Below are 19194 nucleotides of genomic sequence, written 5' to 3'. Positions count from 1 at the left end.
GCAAAAAAAAGCTGAATTAAATTGTTGCCAGCAGCACACTTACAATGTATTTTCAAACATTTCTAAAATCTACAGGTGTGTAGATTGATGAGGAAAACAATTAATTTAATACATTTTAGACATGGTGACAAATTCTCTAAAACGACGTAGTATGGTAGAGAAATTACCATTAACTTCTCTGACAACAGCTCTGGTGGACATTCCTACAGTCAGCATGCCAACTGCACACTCCCTAAACATTTGTGGCATTGTGTTGTGTGACAAAACTGCACATTTTAGAGTGGCTTTTTATTGTCCCCAGCACAAGGTGCACCTTTGTAATGATCATGCTGTTTAATCAGCTTCTTGATATGCCACACCTGTCAGTTGGATAGATTATCTTGACAAAGAAGAAATGCTCACTAACAGGGATGAAAACAAATTTGTGCACATAATTTGCGAAATAAATCGCTTTTTGTACGTATGGAACATTTCTGGGATCTTTTATTTCAGCTCATGAAACATGGGACCAACACTTTACATGTTGCATTTATATTTTTGCTCAGTATATTTAAAAAAAATGAGAAACAGATCATTTTTGTGGTTGTACAAATGTATATTAGTATATGTTTTGTCATGCTTTCTAAAGTGCCAGGTTGTCGTGATGTGACAGTTCAGTTTCCTCATACCTCAGAAATCATTGGACATTATCCGGTGTGCAGCCAGGACATGGTGGCTGGTGGTGGGACAATCATCCAAGTTGTCATCTTGGTCACAGCCATCCTGCCCGTCCTGTGAGTAACTGTGCTTCATCAGTATGTCCCTGCGGCTGTAGGTTGTGGTGGGACTGGGAGAGAGGCACATCTGGTATGATGGCTGCGTCCCGCACATTCAGGTTACTTTGGCTGCCCCTGACACTGGACACCTGGGAGTGAGGACCGCCGCAGTGGTGGTCACGGATGCATTTGGACGAAGATCATCTGAGTTTGTTAAACTTCTCAAAGTTCATGTGATCGGCAGAGGCTGCCCTCCACAGGGTACACAGTTCGTAATGTGGGGGTTTAAAGTCCTCGTAGAACAAAGTCATCCCTTCTGGTGATGTATTTTTGCGTGGCTGTTTGACTAGAATGATACTTGCCACAATTAGAAGGACAACCACCAGACCACAGGTGACTAGAATGATTGTGACATTGGTGTGGCCAAGATTGTCTAAGATGCTGGATTTCCTCTTCTCTGGGGACAGTAAACATGACATACCATCAAGTCATATTTAGATTTATCAAGATTTCATTTACATTACACCATTAACAAGTACTTTTGTCTTACAGGTAAACCTAAAACATTGACCATGATTCATATTTGTCATCTCAAGATCCAAATGGAGCAGGTGTCTCACCTTTGCAGTTGTTCTCATACCAGGGGTAGACACAGTTCTTGATCCCGTTGCACACTAAACTGGTGTTGATACACATGTTGCTATGGCAGAAGAAAGCCTCCCCTTCACATGGAGCTGAAAACATTAAATAGTGTTTGAAAATCATACATTTAGATTGAAAAGCAACTAATAAGGCTTAAGCTGGTTGCACACTGTCACCATACGGAGGCAGTGTGCAAGCGACTTTAGATTAAGGTCGGTCCAGGAGTGTTGTTTCTACTCAATAACCCAGAGAAGAGAACTTCGTATTCCCTGCTGCTGCCTCTCCTTACAAACTAATCGGAACTTTTCAAACAGTGCGTCAACAATTGAACATAGCTGTAGATTGGGTTGAAATTCCGTCAAATTAATTCACTAACTCTCTATGAAGGTTGTGAAAAGAATCCGGAAGCAGCTTTCTCTGCTGCCCACAGTCGTATGACCCCCACCAAGGTCACCAACATTACATCGTTGACCACTTTGCTGCAGAACTTGTTCTTCCGGTGCTCCACTGAGCTACTTCCGTCGTACACAGCTTACGTTACGTTTGCACTCATTGGAGTTGTGCATCTCATATTCTAAAAATTGCAAATAGATCTGCAAATAAAAGCATGAAATAACTGGTTTTCAACCAAGCAAATAGGAACTTAACTTGTGTATATTTTCTAATTATATTGGATAATGTAAGTCAGGGACAATGAACTGCACTGACCTTTCCTTTTGGCGGCGCTCGAATGAACCACCTACAGTCCACAGCCTCTGTCTGCAAGGCTTTGCCCTCTTTGAGTATTGATGCACAATCAATGATCCCATCTGATTCACGCAGATGAAATTCGCAAACTGTAGTACAGGCCAGTCCATTGCACAGTGTGCTGTTACAAAAGGAGACTTATATACTGTATGTTTACATAGGTGATATAAGAACAACTGTGTACCTACAAGGCAGAGGTGGTAGGACACCCAAGTCTTTAAATTCAGTGTCTGAAAAGAGAGCACACAACAGTAAGCCTAGTGTGTACCCATTCTGCCATTTTACAAATGACATGTTCTGTGTCGGAAAGGGTAAAGGCCAGCAATGCATCATCTTGACCATGTGAGCCCTGTGCTTAGTTTAATCCATTCTGCAATCGTAAGGTTGTTCTTCATAAAAAAATAAAGCATGTAGAGACAGAGAGAACAGAAATTGTTTCCTAAAGCTTCACAGTTATGATTTGTAGATGGATTAATAATTTTTAGACCAGCTTTATACAGATTAGGCTGTGCAGGCAAACGAACCAAGTAATAAAATGGGACTTCTAAACAATTTTTCATGATACCCTCATCCTTTTGGATTTTGAGGGAGAATCCAGTTTGCTAAAATCAAACAGTTATATTTAGAGGAAGATCCTTGCAAAGAGACAGCTGAACTCTTAAACCGAAAATAACCCATGAATCCTTGTTAATCCTCTTGTTTCTTACATACATTTTCTGCATCATGAATTATTAACATTGTGTGTATGTGCGTGGGCATGTGTGTGCACGCATGTGGGTGTATTCACGCGTGCATGCATGCATGTCTGTGAGAAAATGTGTCAGCATTTAGGGAAAATGTTAGGGAAAATGTACTGATATATACATATATATATACAACATACAGTACAAGTCAAAAGTTTGGACACACTTACTCATTCCCGGGTTTTTCTTTATGTTTACTATTATCTACATTGTAGAATAATAGTGAAGACACCAACACTATGAAATAACACATGGAATCATGTAATAACCAAAAAAGTGTTAAACAAATCAAAATATTTTTTCTATTTTAGATTCCTCAAAGTAGCCACCCTTTGCCTTGATGACAGCTTTGTACACACTTGGCATTCTCTCAACCAGCATCACCTGGAATGCTTTCCCAACAGTCTTGAAGGAGTTCCCACATATGGTGAGCACTTGTTGGCTGATTTTCCTTCACTCTGTGGTCCAACTCATCCCAAACCATCTCAATTGGGTTGAGGTCAGGGGATTGTGGAGGCCAGGTCATCTGATGCAGTACTCCATCACTCTCCTTGGTCAAATAGCCCTTACACAGCCTGGAGGTGTGTTTTGGGTCATTGTCCTGTTGAAAAAACAATAATTGTCCCACTAAGTGCAAACCAGATGGGATGGTGTATCGCTGCAGAATGCTGTGGTAGCCATGCTGGCTAAGTGTGCCTTGAATTCTAAACAAATCACAGACAATGTCTCCAGCAAAGCACCCCCACACCATCACACCTCATCCTCCATGGAACCACACATGTGGAGATCATCCGTTCACCTACTCTGCGTCTCACAAAGACACGGCGGTTGGAACCAAAAATCTCAAATTTGGACTCATCAGTCTAATGGACAGATTTTCACCGGTCTAATGTCCATTGCTCATGTTTCTTGGCCCAAGCAAGTCTCTTCTTCTTATTGGTGTCCTTTAGTAGTGGTTTCTTTGCAGCAATTCGACCATGAAGGCCTGATTCACACAGTCTCCTCTGAACAGTTGATGTTGAGATGTGTCTCTTACTTGAACTCTGTGTCTGTTACTTGAACTCTGCAGCAGAGGTAACTCTGGGTCTTCCTTTCCTTATGAGAGCCAGTTTTATCATAGCGCTTGATGGTTTTTGCAACTGCACTTGAAGAAACTTTAAAAGTTCTAGAAATTTTCCAAATTGACTGACCTTCATGTCTTAAAGTAATGATGGACTGTCATTTATCTTTGCTTATTTGAGCTGTTCTTGCCATAATATGGACTTGGTCTTTTACCAAATAGGGCTATCTTCTGTATACTACCCCTTCCTTGTCACAACACAACTGATTGGCTCAAATGCATTAAGGAAAGAAATTCCACTAATTAACTTTTAACAAGGCACACCTGTTAATTGAAATGCATTCCAGGTGACTACCTCATGAAGCTGGTTGAGAGAATGCCAAGAGTGTGCAAAGCTGCCATCAAGGCAAAGGGTGGCAATTTTGAAGAATCCCACATCTCAAAAATAAAATATATTTTGATTTGTTTAATACTTTTTTGCTAACAACATAATTCCATATGTGCTATTTCATAGTTTTGATGTCTTTACTATTATTCTACAATGTAGAAAATAGTAAAAATAAAGAAACCCTGGAATGAGTAGGTGTGTCCAGACTTTTGACTGGTATTGTATGTCCATCTTGTGTTTCAATCTTGCAGTTTAAAACAAATATTTACTGCAATCACTCACGCTTATGTAATAGTGTAGTAATAAGACGACAACAGGTCAATTAATTATCCTTCCACTGATGAGAGCAATTAGAAGAGATTAGCATTTGGTGCTAAAAGATTCATTACTTCTTAGGTAAACACTGGGTAATCAGCATCTACTTCTCTAGTAGCACAGGCCTGTAAAAGTGTTCTATTGGCAAGAGCAGGGATGGACAAATGGCGGCCCATGGGCCGCATGACCCCCTTTTGTAGGCTCGCGGACGTAGGCTCGCGGACCAGTAAGTTGAGACCCAGGAACTCAGTCTGGGTCTCAATTTACTGTTGAGAGTTGGAATAGTAGAATGCAGAAAGTGCCATTTATAAATTTGGTTGTACATCAGCAATTTTTCTCTTGTTATGTCAGTCACTCATGGTCACTCACCTATGTCATGTCAAATTTTTTTGATTAGTCTAGCCTGCTATCTAAACTTGTAGTAATCATGGTCGAATTACAGACTGTGGGGCCCCCATGGATATTGCTAGTCACTCTCATTAACATATCACATTAAAAACTGCTAACATTTCTCTCTACCCTATGGCAAAATGTGTAGAATTTCAGGAAATTCCCTGTAAAACTGCCAGTTTTTTTTCTCTGCTCAATGGCAAAATGAGTAGAATTGCAGGAAATCCACTGTAAAACTGCTTATTAGTTATAAAACTGCTAAATCTTCACTCCGCCCCATGTAAAAATGTGTGGATTTGCAGCAAACGTGCTTTAAAACTGCAACAGTGTCTCTACGCCCCATGGCAAAATGTGTAGAATTGGAGGAAATGTATCTAAAACTGTCAAGAAGGGGCCTGACAATATTTTGCTTAGGGCCCCCAAAGAGGCTAGAGCTGGCTCTGACTGCATGTGTAGGAATGGATGTGGGTACGCAGGCCAGCGAGCCACTGCTGCCCCTCTTGAGTTCTTATGGCCCCATCCCCATCAAAGTTGCCCATCCCTGGGCTAGAGTATTGTTATATAGATACTTATATAGATACTTTTTGTTGTATTGTCCTGCAACAGGTACCCTCTCATCCTCACTCATATATATATATATATATATATATATATATATATATATATATATATATATATATATATATATATATATATATTCATATTTCATATTTTGCCACTGAATTATCTCATCGGAACTTGTGCATGATACACTCCCACTTCAGGTCTTGACTCCAATGCAGGGCAGGCAGTGACATCGAATTGAAATAGAGATAACTATGTCAAAGCCTTCACAAATAAGTCCCTTCTTGAAATCTATCTGGTGTTTAGCCTGTATTTTTAGTCTGCAGAAGGTTAACAAGAATGTGAGGTTACTGAGCCACATTCTTTTACAAATATTGATATGGTGAACTGCTTTGATGGGAAAAAAGGAAGCGCATTAATCTTTCCTCCTATTAGGTAACCTATAAAATCTGTTAGTAATACATTCTCGACTGCATGGGTATGCTTTAAGCCGAGGCTCAGAGCTGACAAGCTGTACTCCCTTGAAGACAAGCTTTCATTAACTGGGCTGGGTGAACGCCCTTGTCCCGAAGCTAGCACCAGTTAGCCTTGAGCCAGGCGCATCTCCCGGCTAGCAAACGATATTACTCCAGCTACATTACCTCTTTTGCCAATTGGCCTGGACCCTTTGTCGACATGGAGCTCCGCAGATCCATCACGACTGGTCTGCTGACATAATTCCATTTGATATGCCCTCAACCGGTCTTTGTCGGACGTCGATGAAGACGTTTATGCTAGCCCCGGCCTGCTAACTTTATGAACGCCGTGTCTACCGCTTGCTAGCGAAGTAACTACTTCCCTGTTTCATCTATTGCTGTTCACTGGACCCTATGATCACCTGGCTACATAGCTGATGCCTGCTGGACTGTTCATTAATGACGGTACTCAATTTTGTTTGTTTTGTTTATCTGTCAACCTCAGCCTCGAACTCAGACACTGTGTTTAGTTAACTGAACATCTCTGCCCATTCATACCTGTTGTTGTTGTTGTCTTAGCTGATTAGCTGTTGCTGTCTTACCCGTTGTCTTAGCTAGCTCTCCCAATCAACACCTGTGATTGCTTTATGCCTCGCTTTATGTCTCTCTCTAATGTCAATATGCCTTGTATACTGTTGTTTAGGATAGTTATCATTGTTTTAGTTTACTGCGGAGCCCCTAGCCCAACTCAACATGCCTCAGATACCTCTTTTGTCCCACCTCCCACAAATGGGGTAACCTCAAATAGCATAACTAGTGTCTCCAGAGATGCAACCTCTCTTATCGTCACTCAATGCCTAGGTTTACCTCAACTGTACCCGCACCCTACCATACCAGTTTTGATAGCCTTTAGCCGTACCCTCATCCTACTCCTCCTCTGTTCCTCGGGTGATGTAGAGGTTAACCCAGGCCCTGTGTGTCCCCAGTCGCTCTCATTTGTTGACTTCTGTAATCGTAAAAGCCTTGGTTTCATGCATGTTAACATCAGAAGCCTCCTCCCTAAGTTTGTTTTACTCACTGCTTTAGCACACTCCGCCAACCCTGATGTCCTTGCCTTGTCTGAATCCTGGCTTAGGAAGGCCCCCAAAAAATCTGAGATTTCCATTCCCAACTACAACATATTCCGTCAAGATAGAACTGCCAAAGGGGGAGGAGTTGCAATCTACTGCAGAGATAGACTGCAAAGTTCTGTCATACTTTCCAGGTCTATACCCAAACAGTTCGAGCTTCTAATTAAAAAAATTAATCAATCCAGAAATAAGTCTCTCACTGTTGCCACCTGTTATAGACCCCCCTCAACTCCCAGCTGTGCCCTGGACAGCATATGGGAATTGACTGCCCCCCATCTAGCTTCAGAGTTCGTTCTGTTAGGTGACCTAAACTGGGATATGCTTAACACTCCGACCGTCCTACAATCTAAGCTAGATGCCCTCAACCTCACACATATCATCAAGGAAACCACCAGGTACAACCCTAAATAAGTAAACATGGGCACCCTCATAGATATTATCCTGACCGACTTGCCCTCCAAATACTCCTCTGCTGTTTTCAATCAGGAACTCAGCAATCACTGCCTCAACGCCTGCATCCGTTATGGGTCCGCAGTCAAACGACCACCCCTCATCACTGTCAAACGCTCCCTAAAACACTTCTGCGAGCAGGCCTTTTTAATCAACCTGGCCTGGGTATCCTGGAAGGATATTGACCTCATCCCGTCAGTTGAGGATGCCGGGTTGTTCTTTAAAAGTAATTTCCTCACCATCTTAAATAAGCATGCCCCTTTCAAAAAATTTACAACTAAGAACAGATATAGCCCTTGGTTCACTCCAGACCTGACTGCCCTCAACCAGCACAAAAACATCCTGTGGTGTACTGCACTAGCATCAAATAGTCCACACGATATGTAACTTTTTAGGGAAGTCAGGAACTAATACACACAGTCAGTTAGGAAAGCAAAGGCTAGCTTTTTCAAACTGAAATTTGCATCCTGTAGCTCTAACTCCAAAAAGTTCTGGGACACTGTAAAGTCCATGGAGAATAAGAGCACCTCCTCCCAGCTGTCCACTGCAATGAGGCTAGGAAACACTGTCACCACCGATAAATCCACGATAATCGAGAATTTCAATAAGCATTTCTCTACGGCTGGTCATGCTTTTCTCCTGGCTACCCCAACCCCGGCCAACAGCACCGCACCCCCCACAGCTACTTGCCCAAGCCTCCCCAGCTTCTCCTTCACCCAAATCCAGGTAGCAGATGTTCTGAAAGAGCTGCAAAACCTGGACCCATACAAATCAGCTGGGCTAGACAATCTGGACCCTCTCTTTCTAAAATGATCCGCCGCCATTGTTGCAACCCCTATTACTAGTCTGTTCAACCTCTCTTTCGTATCGTCCGAGATTCCTAAAGATTGGAAAGCTTCCGCGGTCATCCCCCTCTTCAAAGGGGGAGACACTCTAGACCCAAACTGTTGCAGACCTATATCCATCCTGCCCTGCCTTTCTAAAGTCTTCGAAAGCCAAGTTAACAAACAGATCACTGACCATTTCGAATCCCACCGTACCTTCTCCGCTGTGTTATCCGGTTTCTGAGCTGGTCACAGGTGCACCTCAGACACGCTCAAGGTACTAAACGATATCATAATTGCCATCGATAAAAGACAGTACTGTGCAGCCGTCTTCATCGACCTGGCCAAGGCTTTCGACTCAGTCAATCACCGTATTCTTATTGGCAGACTCAACAGCTTTGGTTTCTCAAATGACTGCCTCGCCTGGTTCACCAACTACTTCTCAGATAGAGTTCAGTGTGTCAAATCAGAGGGCCTGTTGTCCGGACCTCTGGCAGTCTCTATGGAGGTACCACAGGGTTCAATTCTCAGGCCGACTCTTTTCTCTGTATATATCAATGATGTTGCTCTTGCTGCGGCTGATTCCTTGATCCACAGACAACACCATTCTGTATACATCTAGCCCTTCTTTGGACACTGTGTTAACAAACCTCCAAACGAGCTTCAATGCCATACAAAACTCCTTCTGTGGCCTCCAACTGCTCTTAAACGCTAGTAAAACTAAATGCATGTTCTTCAACCGATCGCTGCCCGCACCCGCCCGCCTGACTATCATCACTACTCTGGACTGTTCTGACTTAGTGTGGACAACTATGTGGACAACTACAAATACCTAGGTGTCTGGCTAGACTGTAGACTCTCCTTCCAGACTCATCTTAAGCATCTCCAATCCAAAATGACATCTAGAATCGGCTTCCTATTTTGCAACAAAGCCTCCTTCACTCACGCTGCCAAACATACCCTTGTAAAACTGACTATCCTACCAATCCTCGACTTCGACGATGTAATTTACAAAATAGCCTCCAACACTGTACTCATCAAACTGGATGCAGTCTATCACAGTGCCATCCGTTTTTTCACCAAAGCCCCATAAACCACCCACCACTGCGACCTGTATGCTCTCGTCGGCTGGCCTTCGCTACATATTCGTCGCCAGACCCACTGGCTCCAGGTCATCTATAAGTCTTTGCTAGGTAAAGCTCCGCCTTATCTCAGCTCACTGGTCACAATAACAACACCCACCCGTAGCACGTGCTCCAGCAGGTATATCTCACTGGTCATCCCCAATGCCAACACCCACTTTGGCCGCCTTTCCTTACTGTTCCTTACTGTTCTCTACATCTAGAATCGGCTTCCTATTTTGCAACAAAGCCTCCTTCTGCCAATGACTGGAATGAATTGCAAAAATATCTGAAGTTGGACACTGATATCTCCCTCACTAACTTTAAGCATCAGCTATCTGAGCAGCTTACCAATCGCTGCAGCTGTACATATCCCATCTGTAAATAGCTCACCCAACTACCTACCTTATCCCCAAATTGTTTTTATTTACTTTTTTGCTCTTTTGCAACACCAGTATTTCTACTTGCACATCATCATCTGCACATCTATCACTTCAGTGTTAATTTGCTCAATTGTAATTACTTTGTTACTAAGGCCTATTTATTGCCTTACCTCCTTACTCCATTTGCACACACTGTATATATTTTTCTATTGTGTTATTGACTGTACTTTTGTTTATCCTATGTGTAACTCTGTGTTGTTTTTTTGTCGCACTGCTTTGCTTTATCTTGGCCAGGTCGCAGTTGTAAATGAGAACTTGTTCTCAACTGGCCTACCTGGTTAAATAAAGGTGAAATAAAATTATTTAATAAAAATACTGAAGGAGGAGATAACCTCCCCCCATCAGGTGCATCCTATATGCCTGCACTACAAAGGCAGCAGCTGGGCAATTCCATAGAAACAGAATTAAGATTTATGCTGTGTGTCCATATCAGCTGGGCAATTCTGTGTGTACAGAGTTACGCTGAGACTAAGATTTTTCACATGAAAATGTATGCCAAAAAAACTCTAAATGGTTTGTTTAACTTTAAAATCAGTGTTTTTTTGTTTGATATACATTTTAAAGTGAAAAATCAGAGTCTCAGCGTAACTCCGTTCACATGGAAGTGCACCGCTGATATGGACACACAGCAGAAGTCACCACACCAGTCTCCTATAGCTGTAACTCAGAGTCACTGAGCTGTGACTGTTTAGCTGTTCTCTCACTGTCCTTTCAGCTGTTTGTCCTGAATTTGAATGTGTACAGCTTTAAGTTAATATTGTGTGTGTCTGCATGTGTGCTTGAGTGAGGTAATCAGTTATCCTATAGGAGTCATATATTCAATAACCTCAGAATAACACAAAAAAACATATAATAAAACAATGTAACAAACCGGTCATGCTGGAGGATGTTGCAGGCAGCAGAACGTTCTCCACGGCGTCTCCAGACTCTGTCACGTCTGTCACGTGCTCAGTGTGAACCTGCTTTCATCTGTGAAGAGCACAGGGCGCCAGTGGCAAATTTGCCAATCTTGGTGTTCTCTGGCAAATGCCAAATGTCCTGCACGGTGTTGGGCTGTAAGCACAACCCCCACCTGTGGACGTCGGGCCCTCATACCACCCTCATGGAATCTGTTTCTGACCGTTTCAGCAGACACATACACATTTGTGGCCTGCTGGAGGTTATTTTGCAGGGCTCTGGCAGTGCTCCTCCTGCTCCTCCTTGCACAAAGGCAGAGGTAGCGGTCCTGCTGCTGGGTTGTTGCCCTCCTACGGCCTCCTCCACGTCTCCTGATGTACTGGCCTGTCTCCTGGTAGCGCATCCATGCTCTGAACACTACGCTGACAGACACAGCAAACCTTCTTGCCACAGCTCGCATTGATGTGCCATCCTGGATGAGCTGCACTACCTGAGCCACTTGTGTGGGTTGTAGACTCCGTCTCATGCTACCACTAGAGTGAAAGCACCGCCAGCATTCAAAAGTGACCAAAACATCAGCCAGGAAGCATAGGAACTGAGAAGTGGTCTGTGATCACCACCTGCAGAACCACTCCTTTATTGGGGGTGTCTTGCTAATTGCCTATAATTTCCACCTGTTGTCTATTCCATTTGCACAACAGCATGTGAAATGTATTGTCAATCAGTGTTGCTTCCTAAGTGGACAGTTTGATTCCACAGAAGTGTGATTGACTTGGAGTTACATTGTGTTGTTGAAGTGTTCCCTTTATTTTTTTGAGCAGTGTATATTCTCAACTCTCCTCTTTTATATAGACAGAAACTTGCAGGCCTACATGTTTGTGTTGCATTTGCCAGCCACTTGATGGTGCAAGTGTAACTCATATCACAGCATTGACACTGCACTATGCATACTGTGTGTGCTTGTGTGTGTGTGAGAGACTATGTGTGAGTAAGGAGAGAGAGCGAGAGAGAGGGGTGAAGGGGGACTGATTGCCTGAAACGGAGCAGTCGCACCCCATAAACGGTGTAACAGTCGATCTTGTGCCATGCTGCCGTTGGTCCTCCTAGGTTTTGCCGTTGCCTTTTCGTTTGGACAGAATGACACGGGGCCTCTTGTTTTGGAGGGAAAGTGTCTGGTGGTTTGTGACGCGAACCCATCTGCAGAGGGAGCGTTCACCTCTTCCTTCGGGATATCTGTCCGGGCAGGCGATGCTAAAGTGGCTTTCTCTGCGCTCAGGGGAACCAACCACGAACCTTCTGATATGAGCAATAAGTCTCTGACCATCTACTTTGATCAGGTCAGGGATGAATTCTATTCCTTTATTATTTGTGTTTACAAATTAGCATAATCTTCATAATGTACGTGTTTAATATTTCTTTGTATTTTTTTCAGTTATTAGTAAACATTGGCAACCATTTTGATCTGCAAGCAAGTGTATTTCAAGCACCAAGAAGAGGCATTTACAGTTTCAGCTTCCATGTGGTGAAGGTTTACAACCGGCAGACTATACAGGTGAGTGCACAGAGAGGTCTTGATTTAGTTGAGACACCAATTGTGGACTTGTTTTTTTTGTATCACATATCCATGGCATTGCATTCTGCAGGTGAACTTGATGCACAACGAATACCCTATCATATCAGCTTTCGCCGGGGACCAGGATGTCACTCGAGAGGCTGCGAGCAATTCAGTTCTTCTGCACATGGAACGGGAGGACAAACTCTACTTGAAGCTTGAGCGGGGAAATCTAATGGGTGGATGGAGGTACTCAACGTTTTCTGGATTCTTGGTTTTTCCACTCTAAGTCTCAAATCAAGTGATTCTTATTTTATTCAAGGACGTTGGCCACCCTTCTTTGGACTTTAATTATGAAGAAATGTATAACTGACTGTGAGATGAAGTAGGCTATTTTGGTCATTTATGATGAAATTATTCTGTGCTATAATGTTGGGATTTGTATTGCTGAATGTGACTGATTGTTGGTATAATATGATATAAATTGCAAAGAGTAGCCTGTTCAAGCGAATGTCAATTGCACTCATTCAGTGGCTATCCAAGGTCCTGAATCCGCATACACGGATATACTCGGTAGCTGTCAGTGGTGCTGAAATCGCAAAGCGCATCGAGCTAACAGGTGGCGATTGAATGTTGGCTCTGGTGTCAACGTTGTTGCAGTAGTGCAATTGAAATACTGTAATAATAATAAAAAAACATTTCCTCCTCATGCTGGCAATTGGACCTATACTGCACATTGAGATTATGTACTGAACAGTTTAACCTCTAAATAAAGACGACTGACTTGAACGTGTGTGTGTGTGTGTGTGTGTGTGTGTGTGTGTGTGTGTGTGTGTGTGTGTGTGTGTGTGTTAGACGAGAAAGAGAGAGAGTACATAGAGTTTTCATTACACCTACAGTTGAAGTCGGAAGTTTACATACACCTTAGCCAAATACATTTAAACTCAGTTTTTCACAATTCCTGACTTTTAATCAGAGTAAAAATTCCCTGTCTTAGGTCAGTTAGGATCACCACTTTATTTGAAGAATGTGAAATGTCAGAATAATAGTAGAGGGAATGATTTATTTCATCTTTATTTCTTTCATCACATTCCCAGTGGGTCAGAAGTTTACATACACTCAACTAGTATTTGGTAGCATTGCCGTTAAATTGTTTAACTTGGGTCAAATGTTTCGGGTAGCCTTCCATAAGCTTCCCACAATAAGTTGTGTGAATTTTGGCCCATTCCTCCTGACAGAGCTGGTGTAACTGAGTCAGGTTTGTAGGCCTCCTTGCTCGAACACGCTTTTTTAGTTCTGCCCACAAATTTTCTATAGGATTGATGTCAGGGCTTGTGATGGCCACTCCAATACCTTGACTTTGTTGTCCTTAAGCCATTTTGCCACAACTTTGGAAGTATGCTTGGGGTCATTGTCCATTTGGAAGACCCATTTGCGACCAAGCTTTAACATCCTGACTGATGTCTTGAGATGTTGCTTCAATATATCCACATAATATTCCTACCTCATGATGCCATATATTTTGTGAAGTGCACCAGACCCTCCTGCAGCAAAGCACCCCACAACATGATATTACCACCCCCGTACTTCACGGTTGGGATGGTGTTCTTCGGCATGCAAGCCTCCCCCTTTTTCCTCCAAACATAACGATGGTCAATATGGCCTAACAGTTCTATTTTTTTTCATCAGACCAGAGGACATTTCTCCAAAAAGTACGATCTTTGTCCTCATGTGCAGTTGGCTTTTTTATGGCGGTTTTGGAGAAGTGGCTTCTTCCTTGCTGAGCGGCCTTTCAGGTTATGTCGATGTAGGACTCGTTTTACTGTGGATATAGATACTTTTGTACCTGTTTCCTTGTTGTGAATTGAATTGAATTTCCTTGAATTGTGATACAGTGAATTATAAGTGAAATAATCTGTCTGTAAACAATTGTTGGAAAAATTACTTGTCATGCACAAAGTAGATGTCCTAACCGACTTGCCAAAACTATAGTTTGTGAACAAGAAATTTGTGAAGTGGTTGAAAAACTCCAACCTAAGTGTATGTAAACTTCCGACCTCAACTGTATCTATACACTCTTATAAAAAAGGTGTTATCTAGAACATAAAAGGGTTCTTCAGCTGTCCCCATAGGAGAACCATTTGAAGAACCCTTTTTAGTTCCAGGTAGAACCCTTTTGTGTTCCATGTAAAAACCCTTTCCACAAAGGGTTCTAAATGGAACCAAAAAGGGTTCTCCTATGGCGACAGTCGAATAACCCTTTTGGAACCCTTTTTTCTAAGAGTGTATTAGGATGACACGTATCATTTACCTTGACATTATAAAATCACTCTCTCTTTCTGTCTCTCTCTCATTCATCGTGATATCCCTCTTACCCCAGCAGCAGTCACGTCTGGTGAGCGTGCACCCCTGTGCCTTCAAAATAAAGTACTCAGATTGTGAAAAGCACCAATTCAACAGCTCCTCAGCGTGAGACCATCGCTGTAGCCTTTTGATGTCTGTCCTCTGCCTCTGAGTTCACACAGAGAGCAATAGAATGATCAAGGAAAAAACTCTCTGCACTATGCTGACAACTGGCATGTAAAAGTCCATAATCATTCCTCTCTTTGAAACATCATGTGGATTTGCCCTTTCTTATTGAGATGGGAAGTATCCTTTTGCCAGAAACCCAGCTGACCTTGATCCTGGCTGTACCTAGTTAACCCTGACTTAACTCTCATGGGAAACACTTGGCACACAGAATGCTGATTATTCACTAACTGGCTTCAAAAAGGTATCATAAACTGCGTTTACACAGGCAGCCCAATTCTGATCTTTTGACAGATTATTGAAAAAAAGAGATTGGTCAAATGATCAGAATTAGGCTGCATGTGTAAACGCAGTCATAGACATTTACACTGAGTGTACTAAACATTAGGAACACCTTCCTAATATTGAGTTGAACCCATTTTGACCTCAGAACAGCCTCAAAACTACAAGGTGTCTAAAGCTTTCCACAGGGATGCTGGCCCATGTTGAGTCCAATCCTTCCAACGGTTGTGTCAAGTTGGTTGGATGTCCTTTGTGTGGTGGACCATTTTTGATACACACGAGAAACTGTTGAGCATTAAAAACCCAGCAGTGTTACAGTTATTGACACACTCAAACCGGTGTGCCTGCCACCTACTACCATACTCCGTTCAAAGGCATTTACATTTTGCCCATTCACCCTCTGAATAGCACACATACACAATCCCTGTCTAAATTGTCTCAGGGATTTAAAAAAATCCTTCTTTAACCTGTCCTCCCCTTCATCTACACTGATTGAAGTGGATTTAACAAGTGACATCAATAAGGGATCATAGCTTTCACCTGGATTCACCTGGTCAGTCTGTCATGGAAAGAGCAGGTGATCATAATGTTTTGTATACACAGTGCATATTACCATTTCTTTGCCATTATTATATTCATATTCTTCTTTAGATCTTATTGAATTAATCACAAGCCCATTTTCCCATGGCAACTCTAACATGGAAGTTGAATCCCAGCCCCCGTCCCTGCAGGAGGCCTTTTGCCTCTTGGTAGGCCATCCATTGTAAATAAGAATTTGTTCTTAACTGACTTGCCTGGTTAAATAAAGGGGGGAAGATTATTATTTATATATATTTACAGTTGAAGTCTGAAATTTACATACACTTAGGTTGGAGTCATTAAAACTAGTTTTTCAACCACTCCACAAATTTCTTGTTAACAAACTATAGTTTTGGCAAGTCGGTTAGGACATCTACTTCGTGCATGACACAAGTAATATTTCCAACAATTGTTGACAGACAAATTAATTCACTTATAATTCACCGTATCACAATTCCAGTGGGTCAGAAGTTTACAAACACTAAGTTGACTGTGCCTTTAAACAGCTTGGGAAAATGCAGAAAATTATATCATGGCTTTAGAAGCTTCTGATAGGCTAATTGACATCATTTGAGTCAATTGGAGTTGTACCTGTGGAAGTATTTCAAGGCCTACCTTCAAAATCAGTGCCTCTTTGCTTGACATCATGGGAAAATCAAAAGAAATCAGCCAAGACCTCAGAAAATAAATTGTAGTCCTCCACAAGTCTGGTTCATCTTTGGGAGCAATTTCCAAACGCCTGAAGGTACCACGTTCATCTGTACAAACAATAGTACGCAAGTATAAACACCATGGGAACACGCAGCCATCATACCGCTCAGAAAGGAGACGCGTTCTGTCTCCTAGAGATGAACGTATTTTGGTGCGAAAAGTGCAAATCAATCCCAGAACAACAGCAAAGGACCCTGTGAAGATGCTGGAGGAAACAGGTACAAAAGTATCTATATCCACAGTAAAACGAGTCCTGTATCGACATAACCTGAAAGGTCGCTCAGCAAGGAAGAAGCCACTTCTCCAAAACCGCCATAAAAAAGCCAGACTACGGTTTGCAACTGCACATGGGGACAAAGATCGTACTTTTTGGAGAAATGTCATCTGGTCTGATGAAACAAAAATAGAACTGTTTGGCCATAATGACCATCGTTATGTTTGGAGGAAAAAGGGGAAGCTTGCAAGTCGAAGAACACCATCCCAACCGTGAAGCACGGGGGTGGCAGCATCATGTTGTGGGGTGCTTTGCTGCAGGAGGGACTGGTGCACTTCACAAAATAGATGGCATCATGAGGTAGGAAAATTATGTGAATATATTGAAGCAACATCTCAAGACATCAGTCAGGAAGTTAAAGCTTGGTCACAAATGGGTCTTCCAATTGGACAATAACCCCAAGCATACTTCCACAGTTCTGGCAAAATGGCTTAAGGACAACAAAGTCAAGGTATTGGAGTGGCCATTACAAAGCCCTGACATCAACCCTATAGAAAATGTATGGGCAGAACTGAAAAAGCGTGTGTGAGCAAGGAGGCCTACAAACCTGACTCAGTTACACCAGCTCTGTCAGGAGGAATGGGCCAAAATTCACCCAATTTATTGTGGAAGGCTACCCGAAACGTTTGACCCAAGTTAAACAATTTAACGGCAATGCTACCAAATACTAATTGAGTGTATGTAAACTTCTGACCCACTGGGAATGTGATGAAAGAAATAAAAGCTGAAAGAAATCCTTCTCTCTACTATTATTCTGACATTTCACATTCTTCAAATAAAGTGGTGATCCTAACTGACCTAAGACAGGGAATTTTTACTAGGATTAAATGTCAGGAATTGTAACGAGTGTTGTGTGTGGAGGACCAAGACGCAACAGGGAAGTGTATACTTATCTTATCTTTTTAATATATAAGGAGAAACAAAATAAACACGTATACAATTAACAGAAACGACACTAACAGTTCTGTCATGTGACAAGCACAAAACAGAATACAACTACCCACAATCCACAATACAAACACACCCCTAATTATAGGACCTTCAATCAGAGGCAACGATAGACAGCTGCCTCCAACTGAAGGCCCAAACACCAATTAACTAAACATAGAAATACAAATGACTAGACAAAACATAGAAATAAACTAACATAGAACAATAACCAAAACCCTGGACTAATAAATCAAATACCCCTCTCTACATGGACACATACACACAACCACCCTGAACCACATAAAACAAATACCCCCTGCCACGTCCTGACCAAACTAAGGTCAGAACGTGACAGGAATTGTGAAAAACTGAGTTTAAATGTATTTGGCTAAGGTGTATGTAAACTAACGACTTCAACTGTACATATACAGTCGTGGCCAAAAGTTTTGAGAATGACAAATATTAATTTCCACAAAGTTTGCTGCTTCAGTGTCTTTAGATTTTTTTGTCAGATGTTACTATGGAATACTGAAGTATAATTACAAGCATTTCATAAGTGTCAAAGGCTTTTATTGACAATTACATGAAGTTGATGCAGAGTCAATATTTGCAGTGTTGACCCTTCTTTTTCAAGACCTCTGCAATCCGCCCTGGCATGCTGTCAATTAACTTCTGGGCCACATCCTGACTGATGGCAGACCATTCTTGCATAATCAATGCTTGGAGTTTGTCAGAATTTGTGGGTTTTTGTTTGTTCACCCGCCTCTTGAGGATTGACCACAAGTTCTCAAGGGGATAAAGGTCTCGGGAGTTTCCTGGCCATTGACCCAAAATATCGATGTTTTGTTCCCCAAACCACTTAGTTATCACTTTTGCCTTATGGCAAGGTGCTCCATCATGCTGGAAAAGGCATTGTTCGTCACCAAACTGTTCCTGGATAGTTGGGAGAAGTTGCTCTCTGAGGATGTGTTGGTACTTCCGGCGCCGACAGAGATGGCCGCCTCGCTTCGCGTTCCTAGGAAACTATGTCATACCCTACATTACTCATCTCATATGTATATACTGTACTCTATACCATCTACTTCATCTTGCCTATGCCGTTCGGCCATCGCTCATTCATATATTTGTATGTACATATTCTTATTCATTCCTTTTCACTTGTGTGTATAAGGTAGTTGTTGTGAAATTGTTAGGTTAGATTACTTGTTAGATATTACTGCATGGTCGGAACTAGAAGCACAAGCATTTTGCTACACTCGCATTAACATCTGCTAACCATGTGTATGTGACAAATGAAATTTGATTTGATTTGATTGCCATTCTTTATTCATGGCTGTGTTCTTAGGCAAAATTGTGTGAGCCCACTCCCTTGGCTGAGAAGCAACCCCACACATGAATGGTCTCAGGATGCTT

At 42.1% G+C, this 19194-nt stretch overlaps 1 protein-coding gene and 1 pseudogene across 1 annotated transcript; one reads left to right on the top strand and one right to left on the bottom strand.

Moving 5' to 3' along the window:
* Positions 1 to 669: 669 nt before the first annotated feature.
* On the bottom strand, positions 670 to 5579 carry LOC106569273 (neuropilin and tolloid-like protein 1; annotated as a pseudogene).
* A 6417-nt stretch (positions 5580 to 11996) lies between these two features.
* LOC106569288 (cerebellin-2-like) lies at positions 11997 to 13248 on the top strand. The gene is made up of 3 exons (XM_014140474.2): positions 11997 to 12261; positions 12357 to 12476; positions 12568 to 13248. The coding sequence occupies exons 1-3, from the start codon at positions 12010 to 12012 to the stop codon at positions 12763 to 12765; spliced, it is 570 nt and encodes a 189-aa protein (XP_013995949.1). The 5' UTR covers positions 11997 to 12009; the 3' UTR covers positions 12766 to 13248.
* The last annotated feature ends 5946 nt before the right edge of the window (positions 13249 to 19194 follow it).

The sequence above is a fragment of the Salmo salar genome, chromosome ssa14, assembly GCF_905237065.1.
Source record: "Salmo salar chromosome ssa14, Ssal_v3.1, whole genome shotgun sequence".
NCBI classification, from domain to species: domain Eukaryota; kingdom Metazoa; phylum Chordata; class Actinopteri; order Salmoniformes; family Salmonidae; genus Salmo; species Salmo salar.
Note: the sequence above shows the minus strand (reverse complement) of the source record. Positions and strands in the feature narration are given on the sequence as shown.

Coding starts and splice junctions, on each gene's coding strand:
- LOC106569288 (XM_014140474.2), top strand. CDS start 12,010: ATGCTGCCGTTGGTCCTCCTAGGTTTTGCCGTTGCCTTTTCGTTTGGA. Junction 12,262..12,356: donor TGACCATCTACTTTGATCAG/GTCAGGGATGAA, acceptor TATTTTTTTCAG/TTATTAGTAAACATTGGCAA. Junction 12,477..12,567: donor ACAACCGGCAGACTATACAG/GTGAGTGCACAG, acceptor TGCATTCTGCAG/GTGAACTTGATGCACAACGA.